The sequence below is a fragment of the Narcine bancroftii genome, chromosome 10 (genome assembly GCF_036971445.1).
Source record: "Narcine bancroftii isolate sNarBan1 chromosome 10, sNarBan1.hap1, whole genome shotgun sequence".
Lineage (NCBI taxonomy): Eukaryota > Metazoa > Chordata > Chondrichthyes > Torpediniformes > Narcinidae > Narcine > Narcine bancroftii.
The window spans coordinates 62,667,711-62,683,822 of NC_091478.1; the positions used below are offsets into that span (position 1 = coordinate 62,667,711).

General features: G+C 44.0%; 1 protein-coding gene across 11 annotated transcripts in view; it reads left to right on the forward strand.

The window, feature by feature from the left end:
• Window positions 1-16,112, forward strand: part of LOC138744615 (microtubule-associated tyrosine carboxypeptidase 1-like) — a 115,946-nt gene that overhangs the window by 79,230 nt on the left and 20,604 nt on the right. For all 11 annotated transcript variants that reach the window (XM_069901034.1, XM_069901029.1, XM_069901032.1 and 8 more), the window contains 3 exons: window positions 7,792-7,924; window positions 9,721-10,026; window positions 15,167-15,264. In XM_069901034.1, the coding sequence (XP_069757135.1) occupies window positions 7,792-7,924; window positions 9,721-10,026; window positions 15,167-15,264 (537 nt within the window). The remainder of the gene's footprint in view (window positions 1-7,791; window positions 7,925-9,720; window positions 10,027-15,166; window positions 15,265-16,112) is intronic.

Genomic DNA, 16,112 nt, shown 5'->3' on the forward strand with positions numbered 1-16,112 from the left:
TTTCCAACCAGCCCACAGAAAAAACTTAGACACAAAACAAACACAAAACACACAAGACTCACAAAACTTCGATCTCAACCGAAGCAAAGATCAGAAACAGAATTTAGTTTGTTTGGTAAACTGAAGCCAAAAGATCAAGTTGTCTTGTGTTGCTACAGAGAGAGGGGAACCACTGGCTTGGTTGGGATCCTTCTGGCTGCCTTCGGATTTTTCATCCCTTTTAAAATGCCCAACATTCTAACTGTCCTCATGCTCTGGGCCACCTTCCACTCCACAGCACCCCCAGTGGTGGTTTATTGTCCAAGTCCAGAAATTTTTAGATCATTTTCTGCACATGCTCAGTCCATCTCCCACTCTCTCAGCAGTCCACCTTAACCTTTGCTCTCTAAGGCAAACTGTCACTTTTCAACACAAAATCACACAACACATAGACCAATACAAACACAGAACTCTGTAACACTTGTATCACCCCGGTACATTTTTTGAATGGTGAGATGAAGCCAGAGCCCCTGGGGAAAACTCACACAGACGAGGGAGAACCCGCGGTCACTGGTGCTGTGCAGCCTTGCACTAACCGCTACGCTAACCATGTTACCCATCTGCAAACTTACTCACCGTGCCATTCTAATCAGGAGTAAAATGCCGAACAGCAGTGGATCGAGTACAGATCCCTACCAAAATTAAATCTGACCAAAGAAATGGAAGATTAAAGGCTAGCACAGAGGTTGACTAATTCTTGTCCTCACTGAGGACATCCTCAGTGAGGACAAGAATTAGTCAGCCTCTGTGCTAGCCTTTCATCCTTGGGCTGGCAAAGTGAAATTTAGCCAATTTAATTATGTCTGTGTAACTATACCCAATCAGGCATAGTCTCATTGGAAAAAGAAAGGAGACAACCCGAGGAAAATAAAGCAAATTGAGGAGAGCCAATGCTAAATAACTAATGGGCTGGTGTGAATTTAAAGCTACTTGTATATACAAGATAAAAGTTCCATTATTGTCATGCAATACTACATTTAGAATGTAACATACATGAAATCCTTTAACCGTGAGGCAGACAGAGACTCACCACTTTGTCCAACGCCCCTTAGAGAAACCTACAGTACCTGCTGTTCCCGGGCGGTCTCCCCTCCAAGTATTGACCAGGCTTGAACCTGGTTAGCTTCCGTGATCAGACAGTCCCAGGTGTATTCAGGCTATTAGGTTTCTTCCTAAGCTGGGTGGGATGTGGCTTCGCATGAAGTGGAAGGTAACAAGTTGCCATAAGAGTGAACCCAAAGTGCCCAATGCTATTAATTAGAGTCCTGCCTCCAATTACAGTTCACCCCAAAACCACGGCTGAGAGGAACATGTTCTATTTGTGCTGCTAATTCAGACGTAGCTAATTCTGCGCGCAGCATGCAGACTCACATTCCCTGGAAACGCTGTGATGCCCCTCAGGAAAATTTGACTTAGAAATATGTCTGGTTCATGCCAGAGAAATATCATTCCACCTATGTCAATCAGTACTGAGCAACTCTGCACATTTCCAAGAGAGTTATCAATAATGTATAGTTATCGATTGTGAAAAAAAATCAACTTAAACTGAACCCATCTCATCAACTAATATTTAAGTCCACTTCCTTTCCAAACATAATGGGCAGAAATCAAGTGTACCAGAAATGCAAAGAGCACAGTGATTCCTTGTTCTTCTCAGGAGAAAAGGAGAGAAAGCAGGCGACTTCTGTCATAACACCTTGCCAACTTTGCACCATCCTGCATTCAGAAGAATGAGAGGCGATCACATTGAAACATTGAAAATTCCTCTGGAGTCAGTCAGGGTAGATGATGTTTCCCTGGCTGAGGACTTCGTATCAGGGATTACACACTCAACCAGTCAGCCAATTTGGACAAGAGGGAGATGCTTCTTCATTCAGGGGGAGTAAATCTTCAGAATTCTCGAGGCAAGGGGACCACAGAGGCTCAGTCATGGATCATATTTTGTGGCAAGGTGGATAGATTTTTGGATATTGGAAAAATCCAGGAATCTGGTGTACTGAAAGAAAAGCCATATCTTATTGAACAGCGAAGTAGGGAAGAGGGAGCCAACTAGCTTCTAGTTCTTGTGTTTCAGGCTTCAGTACAGGTGCAGTGTCCGTGGGGGCTTCCCTACATAGGATACCTCTGGTGCAGGCCCGCACACATGCATGGCTGGTTCCCAAAATTACCATCAGTCACAAAAGCCCATCTCCAGGCTCTCTCTGCTGGTAGGAGCTACTTGAGGCACCTCTTTCCTCACTGCTGCATTACAGGAGACAGAATGGGTGATGCAGCTGGTAGAGCTGCTGCCCAACAGCTCCAGAGACCCATCCCCAGCCCTAACCTTCAGTGTCCTGCATGATGAGATCTTCCTTGTCACTGTGTGAGCTCCCCCCCCCACCCCCAACCCCCCGCAGCCGACCCGAGTGCTCCTGTTTCCTCCCACAGGTGGGTGAAAGATGCACAGGTTGGTAGGTTATTTGGCTGCTATAAATTGCCCTGAATGGTAGAATCTGGGGGGGGGGGGAGGAGTTAAAGCAGTGGGAAGAATAAAATTTGGATTTCTGTAAATGCATGGTCAACAACAAAGACTTGGTAGGTCAAATTACCTACTTTTGTGCTGTGATTCTATAAGTTTAGAAGTGGTGAGCTTTGTTCATCCAAAGTTAAGGCATGGAAAATGGTTGGGTTATGGTTAGGGCAAGATGGGGTGGATAAGTGAGATGGGAACTCTTTTAGATGACAGATGCAGAAGAACATGTGTAAAAATGAAGTGAAAGATGGTTGGTTTGAGCCAAGGGACAGAGCATTTGCACACGGGACATTTTAGAGTTATAGAAATTTATGAAAATGTGCAGCTGAGGGTTTGAAGAGTGAGATTGGATCCTAGTCTTGTGGAGATACTTCCATTACCCCTGGCATAAAGCTGACAGGTTGAGATTTTGCAGTTCTTCCTTGCTTTGATACTCTCAAGAAGTATCATTTTTGAGCAGTGACTCTGTGGAACAAAGGACACCAGCAAAACATGCCTCTAGACCAAGATGGTGGTCATGTGACCCCAGTAGGGAGGAATGACGTTGGTCCAGGACCGTTGAGAAGTCGCTGGTCGTGCCCCACTGGCATGTCCTACCTGCATCATTGCCACTGAGCACTCAGCAGGAAACAAGCACAAAGCTACTGGGAATCATCAGGCATTTGTCCCAGGAATCTACTCGTGGATCCTGTCATGGTTTAGACCAAGCCTCAGAACAGATATTGTACGGCAAAGGAGAAGTGTAAGGCAAGTTACAATTTTAAAAAAATGTTGTTTGTTGCAATATTCTTTCTTGGGCAACTATGCTTTAAACTGCTTGAGATGACTTCAGGTTTTCTAAATTACTGATTTAAGTACAGGTATCCGCTGCTAAAACAAAGTAGAGTGTCCCTATTAAACCTTTTGTAAGCCGTAATGGCATAAATTTATATGGGAAAAATTTTGAGAGTTCCCATTGTCTCGCACTAACCCAACAGCCAACTATAGTTCCCACACTGATCCCACTGCCCCACGCTCCCCTGACAGCCCACTGTTAGTCCCCACACTGATCCCACTGCCCCACACTCCCCTGACAGCCCACTGTTAGTCCCCATGCTGATCCCACTGTCCCATGCTCCCCTGACAGCCCACTATCAGTCCCCACATTGATCCCACTGACCCTGCGCTCTCCCAATAGCCCGATATCAGTCCACATGCTGATCCCACTGCCCCACGCTCCCCCAACAGCCAACTATAGTTCCCACACTGATCCCTCTGCCCCATGCTCCCCTGACAGCCCACTGTTAGTCCCCACGCTGATCTCACTGTCCCATGCTCTCCTGACAGCCCACTATCAGTCCCCACATTGATCCCACTGACCCTGCGCTCTCCCAATAGCCTGCTATCAGTCCCCATGCTGATCCCACTGCCCCACGCTCCCCCAACAGCCCACTATCAGTCCACACACTGATCCCACTGCCCCGCGTTCTCCCAACAGCCCACTATAGTTCCCACACTGATCCCACTGCCCCACACTCCCCTGACAGCCCACTATCAGTCCCCACATTGATCCCACTGACCCTACGCTCTCCCAATAGCCCGCTATCAGTCCCCATGCTGATCCCACTGCCCCACGCTCCCCCACAGCCCACTATCAGTCCACACACTGATCCCACTGCCCCGCGTTCTCCCAACAGCCAACTATAGTTCCCACACTGATCCCACTGCCCCATGCTCCCCTGACAGCCCCACGCTGATCTCACTGTCCCATGCTCTCCTGACAGCCCACTATCAGTCCCCACATTGATCCCACTGACCCTGCGCTCTCCCAATAGCCTGCTATGTCCCCATGCTGATCCCACTGCCCCACGCTCCCCCAACAGCCCACTATCAGTCCACACACTGATCCCACTGCCCCACTCTTCCAACAGCCTGCTATAAGTCCCCACTGCCCCGAGTTCCCCCGACAGCCGCTCTCAGTCCCCACTCCGATCCAATTGTCCTGTGCTCCCCCAACAGCTGCTCTCAGTCCCCACACCCATCCCTCTGCCCTGCACTCCCCCGACAGCCACTCTCAGTTCCCACACCGATCCCACTCCCCCGCGCTTCCCCGCCAGCCCACTGAACTCTATTTCCTCTTTTCGCCTTTTTTCGTAATAGCTAAAATCCTTTTCGGATTTCTTTCGGTTAACGAGAAAAGGTACTAATGTAGGTCTTTCATAAAAGCGAAGAGGCGTAAAGCGAACTTTAGAAAAGCAGGGGATGCCTCTATTTTAATTATTTGATTTGCATTGGTCTTTGAAAGGCTCCAAACATCAGGGACGTCAATGGGCATATAAAATCTTTGTCTTCACTGGCAGAAGGGAACACTAAGGGCAGGGCTAAGTTATTTCCATTACTGTGTGATAGGCCACCCCCCCCCCCCCCCACCTCACCCGTTGGGTAGTAGTAGTGTGCGAGACCCAGGGGTCACACAGAGGCTCATTAAACAGGATGTGATCTCTTTCTCAACCGATGTGGATGGGGTCAGTGTAGGAGCTACCCATCAAGTCACAGAACATTATATCAGATGGGCAAAGAGGTTGGCATGGACATGCTGGGCAGAAATGCCTGTTTCTGAACTGTATAATTGTACAATTGTACCTGGAAACACTGCAGTTTCATAAATCCTAGCCATAGAATCAGGTGGTTTACTGAAATTTTTTAAAAAGCTGCAGGGATGGTAGAAATCAGAAATAAACACTCAACAGGCAACCTTTTCACTCAGAGGTTGACTGTTTCTAGAACAAGCTGTAGAAAGGAGTTGAATTATGGGAATTGTCAAGACACAAGAAACTATGGTTGCTGTCATTTTGAACAAACAATAAGAATTTGGTGGGACTCAGCAGGTCATGCAGCATCCATGCAGGGAAACATTTCAGATCAGAATCCTTTCTCAAGACTCAAGTGGGAAGGAGAGATAGCAAGCATAAAAAGGGGCCGAGACACAGTGGAGACCACTGGGACTGTAAAACGCAATGCTGGAGTAGGCTGGGGGAATGGGAACAGATGATGAACAGATGGAAAGATCATAGACGCAGGAGCCAAATTAGGCCATCAAGTCTGCTCTGCCCTTCAAATCATGTAATTTTCCTTTCAACCCCATTCTCATGCCTCCTCCCCATAATCTTTAACACCCTTACTAATCAAGAACTTATCAATCTCCACTTTAAATCTACCCAATGGGGAAAGGACAGGTAGGTGGAGATGAGCTGATCAGCTGTGATCTATCTCATTGAATGGTGGAGCAGGCTTGATGGGCTCCTATTTCTTATGTGTTCAGTGGCTTGGCCTTCATTATTGTCTGTAACAATGAATTCCATGGATTCATCAACCACTTGACTGAAGAAATTTCCTCTCTGTTGTAAAGGGACATGCTTTTATTCTGAGGCTGCTCTTGGACTCATCCATTGGAACCAAGTAATCTTCACAGACAATCCCCTGCCTGTCTCCCACCCTCCACCTCCCCCATCTTCAACTGCCTAGGATCCTATACCTATTGGCCCTTCCCTAGACTCTCTGTCTTTACGGTTGCTATCTACCCTTCTCACCTTCGTCTTAATAAAGGGTCCTGACCCAGAATATTTCACTGCCAATTACTCTGCACTTGCCCAACCTGCTGAGTTCTTCCAGTCTCTCAATTTCAACCAAGCTTTTACTGTCTTGTCTCATGTGATCCCAGTGGAAAAGGGTTTATCGAAAGCTTCTCAGCAATCAATTACTCCCTTAAATAACTACGCTGCAGATGGCTTTAGAAAGGAGCTGATGGGTAGAACTAATTTCCATAACATTAATGGTAGTGGAATGTATAACATACTGTATAATGGGACTCTTGGCTTCAGCACTTCCATTTAGCTCTTTCTGCCCACAGAGCCATCTTGGATAGAGATACTGTCCAGGTGAAAAATTTCCCTTTCAACCCTATCCTGAAATGACCCCTCCCTTATTTTGAGTCTGCGATGCCTGATTTTAGTCACTCCAATTGGGAAGAACTTCAGCACTGCATCAAATCTCTGAAGAATTTTGTTCAAATTTCAGTGAGGTCACATTCTTCTAAATTCTCGAGAAAACACACCTATCTACTTAGTCTCTCCCTGAATGAACAACAGTCAACCCACTCAGAAACCAAGCTGGTAATCCTTTGCTGTACCCCACATCCATTGGAAGTGCATCCTTCCTTGAATAGGATGAGCAGACCAGTAAAATGTCCCATAACATTATCCCTCACACTTCTCTGCTGTTCCAGTCAATCTTCATCACTTAAGTTATAGAAACTTAACTGCACAAATATATAATTTGCTGTTTTTGGGATCTTGCATGACAAATTCCAGTTTCAGAAAAGTAACTCCACTTTTCATTGGCTGTGATGTGCCAGAGGTTTAAAAAGATGTAAATTGCTGAGTCACATGTTCTGGACATGGCCTAGCTTAGAAAAATTTTGGAAAGACATTATCGGTGATTCTCAACTTCAAACTGGAACCTTGCCCTTGAATTGCTCTTTTCAGATCATTTCGAGATGGTGACTTTTCACGAACTCCAACTCAAAACCAAATTTTCCCTTTTACTTCGTTGTTAGCCAGACATGCAATTTTGATTAACTGGAAAGATAATGCTCCCCTTACACATGCACCATGGTTAAATTATATTATGTCTTGTTTAATTTTAGAAAGAATTAGATATGCTATTCAAGAGTCAAATGTTAATTTCCAAAAGACGTGAGGCCCATTTATGGACTATTACTATCCCCTTAAGAATTTGGGTTGTTCTGAAGCTTTGGGTTCTGTGCTGCCCATCTCCAGATTGTGGTCACTTGATTCCTACGTGTCAGCTTTTAACCTTGCTTAGTGGTAGGGGTTTAGATTTTTTTAAAGACTTTTTTCTTTTTTTTTGTGCTGTTAAATTCTATTTCTTTAATATGATTGTGCTCTGGATTTTTTTTGGAAGAATTTTTTCTCTCTTGAATCTTATAGCAAAATATATAACCGTGCTGTTTAATTGTTTATAATGTAAACACCGATAAAAATATTGTAAAAAGAAAGAAAAGATCTAAATAAGGTTTTACCAAAGTGAGAAGTCATTCTTTCTTGGCTTGGTTGAATAACCATCCCAGGAGAGAGCGAAGGGAGGGAGTGAAGGGCAGAGTTGGTGGGCAGTTGGATTCGAAGTCACGAGGCCCAATGGGCTTGCCTGACACCTGTATGTTTCACCCTCTCCTTCTGCAGGTGGTGGTGCGGCTGAGTGATGACCTGCTGTCTCAGGCGGTGATGATGGTGGAGAACTGTCGGCCCACGCTCACCATTAACCTGGCAGGGGCTCGTCAGCACTGGCTGGAAGGGATGCTGCGGCATGAAATAGGTCCGTTTCAGAAACAAAATCGGGTAGGATCGAGGGATGCCTTTTGGTTTGTTGCCTTTGTCGCCGCTCTGCAGAATTTGTCTGTGTTATCCTGATGGCTCTGGGTGCCAGTTGCTGTTTGTAATTGTGCTAATTTAATTAAATCACAATGGGTGACCCTGACCCTGTGATACATGGACATCCTGTAATAGGGACATTGGAAGGGGAAAAGGAGCTGCCATGTAGGCCAAAGGCATTGGTGTTGGCCTGGTTTGCACCCAGTCATAGAATTCCACAATGGTTATGCCCCTGAGTCCATCCATACTGGCAATTCTTTTTGTCCCCTCTCTGTACAGCCCTGATAATTTCTACTATGTGATCCCACCCCCAGTCACATATTCCCCTCTCCTCCCATCCTGCCTTCTCAGGGAGCACTCCCTCGTCCACTCCTCCCTCCTCACCAATCGTCCCCTTGGCACGTGTACTTGTGATCGCCTCCACCACCATTCGGGGCCCCAAACAGACCTTCCAAGTGAAGCAATATTTCCCTTGAGAATCTGCAGGCATCATCTACTGCATCCAGTGCTCCCGTTGTGGTCTCCTCTACATTGGAGAGACTGGGTGCAGACTGGGAGATCCCTTTGTTGAGCACTTCAGCTCTGTCCGTTGCAATAAAGTGGATCTCCCAGTGGCTGCCCATTTCAATTCCCAACCCCATTCCCTTGCTGTCCATGGTCTTATGAACTGTCAGACTGAGACGACCCACAAATTGGAGGACCAACACCGCATCTTCCATCTGGGCACCCTCCAACTGGATGGCAGTAACATCAACTTCTCCAGTTTTTGTTAAACCCCATCCCCTCTTCTCCTTCCCCCGTCACCTTTCCCACCTCTCTCCCTCCCCTTTTCTCTCTGTCTCCTTTCACAGAGCCAAAATCAATTCTCACCTTTTCTCTTATCATATCCAATTCACATTGTTTGGCTTGTGGTCTGGACTCTCCCCCTCCCATTGTTCCCCCTTTCTCTCTCCAGTCTATAGTCAGATGTCTTCCTTTGTTGAAGAAGGGTTCAGGCCCGAAATGTTGGTTATATATCTTTACCTCCTATGGACACTGCAAGACCAGCTGAGTTCCTCCAGCATTTCTGTGGGTTTTTTTTTAAAGTGTCTGCAGACTTCGTGTTTCACCATACTCTTTAGAAAGGTTCCCTCTGTTTATCTAGTCTCTCCTCATCTTGCCAAAATGTAACACTTCACATTGCCTTGCATAAACTCTTAGCCATCTATCTGTCTGTCTCATCAGCCTATCCCTAGCAGCTTGGTCTGTTAGTATATACCTCACATTCCTAATTTCAAGTCAACTGCAATACAAACGAAACAATAGTCTCTGCCATCTCCTGATCTGACACTGTCCCATCCTGCAAAATGAACTTTTTACATTCCAAAGATCAAATCTTCACCAAACCTCTGTCTTCCAGATCTCACTGAAAGCAACAAGCCATGATTTGTATCTATGATTTCTATGTAAAATATGTCAAGCTGTGTAATCATTATGCAAACACTGAATTTTCCCTCCCATTTATTTAAGGTGGGATGGGAGGTGACTGTCCCGTTTAACTGCCCCTCTCCATCGCAGGCAGTTCCAAGGATCTTGAAACCTACCCCTGCCAAGTGGTTGTAACTGTATCGCCCAGCCTTAAGTAAAATTCTGCCCACTTTGACTGAAGTTGTGCCAGCTTTGCTCCTGATGATGGCGTTTGTTAATGAAGTGAGGATTTTTAACTCCATTTATTTATTTGGTATGTGTCACATTTATCAGGAACGCATTACATTCGAGGGGTCAACAACAGCCACCAACCCTGGCATAGTGCAGCAGGCAGGAAGCAGTACGGCCTGAAGCCCGCTAACCCAACTGAAGAAGGGCTGGCTAGCTTAAACAGCGTCCTGTACCGCAAGTACCCATTCCTGTGGCGAGCGGCTCTGCTTTACTACACTGTCTTCCAGGCCAGTCAGATGCCTTTTTGTCAGCTATTTGAAGACATTGCTAAGTTCGTCGAAGACCCTAACACTCGATGGGAGTACTGCGTGCGAGCCAAAAGAGGGCAAACGGATACTTCTCAACTAGGTCTGGATCATTTATATTTATAAAACCAATTAGTTGTCATGTTTTAAGAAACCTTTGTGTTTGTTACAAAGACACTAATTGATATTTGGAGGGGCCACTTGCTGGATGAAACTCTATCTCCTTCACCATAACAATGTGCTTCAGCTTCATTAAAGCCATCCTTACTGCACTAAGTACTAGACAAAGGTGCTGAAAATATTTCACTGTTGTACTATTATGAGCCTAGAGGACCCATAAGCCCAGCATCAAGAGATATTCACCAAGACAAATGGTTACTTAAACAAAAGTTGCTTTTAATTATCTTTTAAACATGAAAATAGAAACACACTTTAACTTAACCTAGCCCCTTTCTAATTCTAAGCGCACTTGTATGTAATGTGTGTGTAAGTTCAGAAAGGTTCTTTGGTTCAAAGTCCAATCTCATTCCTCCAAGTTCACTGGTTGCAGGCAATTCTTATACTGTGCACAGAATTTAACATTTATAAAGTTCACCAGGCTTTGATGCTTGAAAGGTAAATGGTTACCACTCAGGAAGGTTTTCAGAGAGAGATTTGTTGTTCCAGGACATCCACAACTGATTCCTTTTTAATCAGCCACTCCAGTGTCTTGCTGATGAAACGCCCCCTTCGGGGCTCTCCAGATGATAACCTCTTTCTTTTAGGTCACTACAGAGTGCCTTTTTGTTTCACTTGTTCTAAGTGAAACATTAGACAGCCAGTTTTCTCCTCTTGCATGAACTACAAGGGCTTTGACCAGGCTGAACAAAGCACTTACAAACCCATCTTCCAAATGGGGCTTTCCACAAGCTTGCCAGCTTGTCCTGTTCCAGTCTCAGCTGCTGTCTGCTGGCTGTAACACTGTAGAAGTGATCTCTGAGAGAAAGCCTGTTTTACTCTCTCTGCTTGCAAAACCACATGACCCTCTTAGAACAACTCCAGACAATCTGCAGCTCCAACAAAATCTTTCATCTGTTGCCTTTTGTAAACAACAATCCATTAGTGAAGTCTCTTGAGCACTCTCCAAAGCTCTTGCAAAAGCTGTGGAACTGATATGTCTAGTATTAGCAGAGCTCTAGTATTTCAAATAAGATCTGTTTTAAAGTGTTTGTATGTGACCTACACTAACAAACCTTTCCCAATTTATCTCCCAAAAACATACCTATATACTCTGTCACAGTACTTTGTAGGATAGACAAGGGCAGACCAGTGGAAGCAGCACGGTTGGATTTTCACAATTTATTCGGTGTTTGCTGCAGCATTATAGTGCAAATATACATATTATAAACATCTTACAACATGACTATTTTCAGAAGGGTTTCAGTAAGATGCTACACAACAGATTTTTAAATGAGAGCACCATCTATGGAATGGAATGGAATGAAAAAGGGCAGAAAACAGAACGTGGGAATACGTAAGCCATTTTATTGAGCTGGAATGATATGAGCAGTAGGGGTTGCACAGATTACTGCCGGGGTTCCAACTTTTCACAATTTGCACCACTAAACCAGAGGAAGAGATTGATCAAAATCTCTAATATTTTTCTCTGTTAATGCAAAGAAGGGTGGCAGGATGAGCTGTGAGGAGATTACAGAGGAGCTTCCAGGCTGGGGTATAAATAGGCAAAGGGAATAGACAAGCCCCGGCAACTGAAATATAATGTCACATAAAAGTATAAGGACAGTTTTATTTTAGAAGGTGAGGGATTGAACGACATTGGAGGGACCTCAGTGTCCTTGCTTCATGAATCGTAGATGGTTAATGCACTTCTGAAGGTTAATGGTAAGGTGGCCTTTATTGCAAGAGGTTTGGGTAGAAGAGCAGAGACGTTTTGCAAAGGTGCAGATGTGTGTTGGAAGAGCAGAGATATAGCAGTCTGCATGGTCTAGTGTTTCTCTCTAAGATTAGGAACATAGGAAAGAAATACCGAATTACATTTTCCAAAGGATATCAAATGACTTATAATTATAATGGTTATAATTAGAACCATAGAACATTACAGTACAGAAACGGTCTCCTTTGGCCCTTCTAATCTGTATCGAACCATGTTTTTGGCTAGTCCCACTGACCTGCAACCAGTCCATAGCCCTCCATACCTCTCCTCCCCATGTACCAGTCCAAATTCTTCTTAAATGTTAAAATTGAGATCGCATTCACCACTTCAGCTGGAAGCTCGTTCCACACCCCACCACTCTCTATGTGAAGAAGCTCCCCCTCATGTTCCCCTTTAACTCTTAACCCATGTCCTCTGGTTTGTATCTCACCTACCCTCAGTGGAACAAAGTCTATCTTCATTTACTTCCCCCTCATAATTTTAAATCTCCTCTCATTCTTCTACACTTCAAGGAATAAAGTTCTAACCTTGTTTAACCTTCCCTGTTCCTGAAGTCCAGGCAATAACCTAGTAAATCTTCTCTACACTCTTTCGATCTTATTGATACCTTTCCTGTAGTTTGGTGACCAAAACTGCACACGATACTCCAAATATGGCCTCACCAATGTCTTATACAACTTTACCATAACATCCCAACTCCTGTACTCAATACTTTGATTTATGAAGGCCAAAATATCAAAAGCGCTCTTTTTTTTGAAAATTTTATTTTTCTGTTTTTTAAAACATAGTATCGTGTTTAAAAACAGTCATTTTTAACATATTTACACATTCTTTTAGTACAATTCGCTTCTGAGAGTCAAATACAATATTAATTTGTAATACCCCTCCCACCCCCACCCCCAAAATCTAAAGAAAACAAAACAACTGAAGAGACAGAAATTGGTAAAGGAAAGAGAAATTCAGCATCCGACCAGATTAATCAACTTCCAGTCTTTGCAGCTTCTCTGCTGTTTTGTCAGATATTTTAGATCTGTGAGCTGTTCTTATAATAGGGCACCAAATTACTCTAGATAAGGTTGACATATTTTGGCAAAAGTGTCATTTTTATTTCTTAAATTATATGTTATTTTCTCCATGGGCACACAGTTGTGCATCTCCATGGACCATCGAGAGATGAGGAGGGTGGAGTTGGACTTCCAGGTGATAACAATGCATTTTTTTTTGCTACTGACAGGGCAATATCTACAAATTTAATTTGGAATTTAGTTAATTTTCTGTCCATGTCCGCCAGGTTTCGCAATAAATACAGCTCAGAGTCCAGTGGGAAGTCTGCTCCCATAATCCTAGATAATTCAAGCCAAAAACTTGCCTTTGCACAGGTCCATGTGGAGTATATAAAAGTACCAATTTCTAACCCATAACCGAAGCACATTTTTGATACCCTTGGCTTTCCTTTATGTAATTTTTGTGGTGTGAGGTATAATTGGTGTAAGAAATTGTACCAATCGAAGTCTGGCATTGATCACTGATGTCATGGTCTCCCGACATAAATCTGACCAACACTCTTCATCCATCATTATTCCCAAGTCCGTCTCCCACTCTCTCTCGATTTTTGCAGGCCCGGTTTTGGGCACCAAGTACATTCCGGAATTAAATTTGGGAGCCTCTCCCAGTTGAAGTAGCGTTTCCACCTTGTTCCCTTCAGGTGGGGTCATGGTAGGGCCCCATTTTTCCCTCAGGAAGGATCTTAACTGGAGAAAATAGAGAGAGGTTCCATTATGCAAATCATATTTATCCTTCAGTTGTTTGAAGGACATGAGCTGACTATTCTTACAGCAGTCCTCAGTGTTTTGGATCCCCCCTTCAATGCCAAATATCCAGAATTTTGTTACCAAAATTCAGAGGCTTCTGCTCGTAACGTTTCAAGGGTGCTTTTGGCGATTATTACATTCACTTTACCAAAACAATTATTAATTTCCTTCCAGATTCTTATAAGATGTTTCAGGATGGGGTTATGCATTCTTTTATTTATTTATTTGGTATTTGGAAATGAAACCTTTCGCCACCCTCTCCCCCATACTATGTAGTCCCATGTTAACCCATTTTGGTGGATCATCATCTTCAAATAAAGATGCGAGAAACCTCGTCTGGGCTGCCAAGTAATATTTCTTAAAATCTGGTATTCGTAGCCCCCTCAATCCATAATCCTACGTCATTTTTCACAGAAGCTGTCCTTACAACCCTATCCACCCGTGAAGCCACTTTCAGGGAATTATGTATCTGTTTTCCCGGATCCCTCTGTTCTACCACACTCCTCAGTGCCCTACCTTTCACCATGTATGTTCTTTCTTGGTTTATCCTTCCAAAATTCAACACCTCATACTTGTCTGCATTAAACTCCATCTGCCATTTTCTGTCCCATTTTTCCAGCTGGTCGAGATCCCTCTACAAGCTTTGAAAGTCATCCTAGTTGTTCACAACATCTCTAATCTTAGTGTCATCTACAAACTTGCTGATCCAATTTACCACATTATCATCCAGATCATTGATATAGATGATAAACATCAATGATCCCAGCACCGATCCCTGAGGCCTCCAGTCTGAGAAAAAATCATCCACCACTACTCTCTGGCTTCTCCCATCCAGCCATTGTTGAATCCAGTTCGCTTTGTCACCATGAATACAGACCTTCTGAACCTTCCTGAGAGTTGGCGCCTCCTTATCAGGCAATGATGCAACCAGCCAGAATGCTCTCCACGTTACACCTGTAGAAGTTTACAAGAGTTTTCGGTGACTTAACAAATCTCCTCAAAATCCTCATGAAGTATAGCTGCTGGCGAGCCTTCTTTGTGACTGCATCACATGCAGGCTCCAGGTCAGACTTTCCTGGTAACCTCCTCGAAAAAGCTCTACAAGATTAGTTAAACACGATCTACCACACACAAAACCATGTTGACTATCCCTAATCAGTTTCTGGCTATTCAAATAATTGTACAACCGATCTCTTGGAACACCTTCTCTTTCAAAGAAAATCAATTGCATCATGTAGAGAACATTATGTGACCACATGTCTAGATCACGATGCGTCTGATTTCACATACACCACATGCAAAGATGTATTTTTCTTAAAGATGCCTAATTGGCCTGGGAGTGCATCAAAATTGCTCCTCCTGTCACCATCTGTTGGTTTTTACAGGAAAAGGGAAGAACAGTCAATAACATTTAGTGATGTTTATGGTGTCCATGGGTCCTGTTTGGGGTGTTTTCTGAACAATGCCTCATTCATATCTCGGCTCCTTTTTGTCTGCAGGCTGTTTCAGTAAGGATCAGGTGTATTTAGATGGTGTGTTGATGCTGCTTCGATACCGGAAGACCATTGACTTCAAGATGTTGGCAGCACTGGGAAAGGTAATGGTGCCTACTCTACATCTCATCATTTATATCTGATAGTTATAGCCCTGCATTGGTAGAAGTGGCAGGAGAATATAGCCCTGCATTGGTAGAAGTGGCAGGAGAGGTTTGGAACCCATGCCAAAGAATAATTCAACATTGAGGAATGTACTGTATCACAGGATGGGCAACAACATCTGAGTCTTCTTGATATTCCTTTAATCAATATAATGTGGCACATGAATTTAATGATCCATCCCTTCTTTATCTACTCTCTATTATGATTTCTGAGCCCTCTAGGCCTTGCATTCTGCTCTCTTAACTCCTTCATAAAATAATGCGGAACATCCATATGTCATTGGAAGTTTTGTTCACAAACCACTGGCATAAGTAGCAATAGAATGGCTGATATTTCCTAATGCATGTACCATAAAGTTGAAAGTCATCCAGTTGGAGCTTTGTACTCGCCATGCTGGTTATAATGGGCATTTGGAGGTTTGCATTTGTTGGGTAGCTGCTGGGTTGGAATGACATCCATCCTTCAATCTCTATATTCTCTCAAAGCACACTGCCCTTTGCAATTGCTGTGTTGCTCTGTGGAGTGTAGATGCGAGATGGTGGTCTTCCTCTTGTGTAGTGCACCGTGTCAAGGTGCTGAGAGATGCCCAGTCAGAATCCCTGCTGGGGGAGAAACCCATTGCTCTTTGTCTCTTGGGGTCTCTCCTAATGAATGTGTGAAACACAGGGAGAAATCTTAGGCATGTCCACATTTCTGTAAAACATTTCCTGCTCCACATCAAAATTGTGCCCTCTCGGGTATTTCGCCCATCTGTCATCTGTGGGATATTATCCAGCAGCTGTCTTTG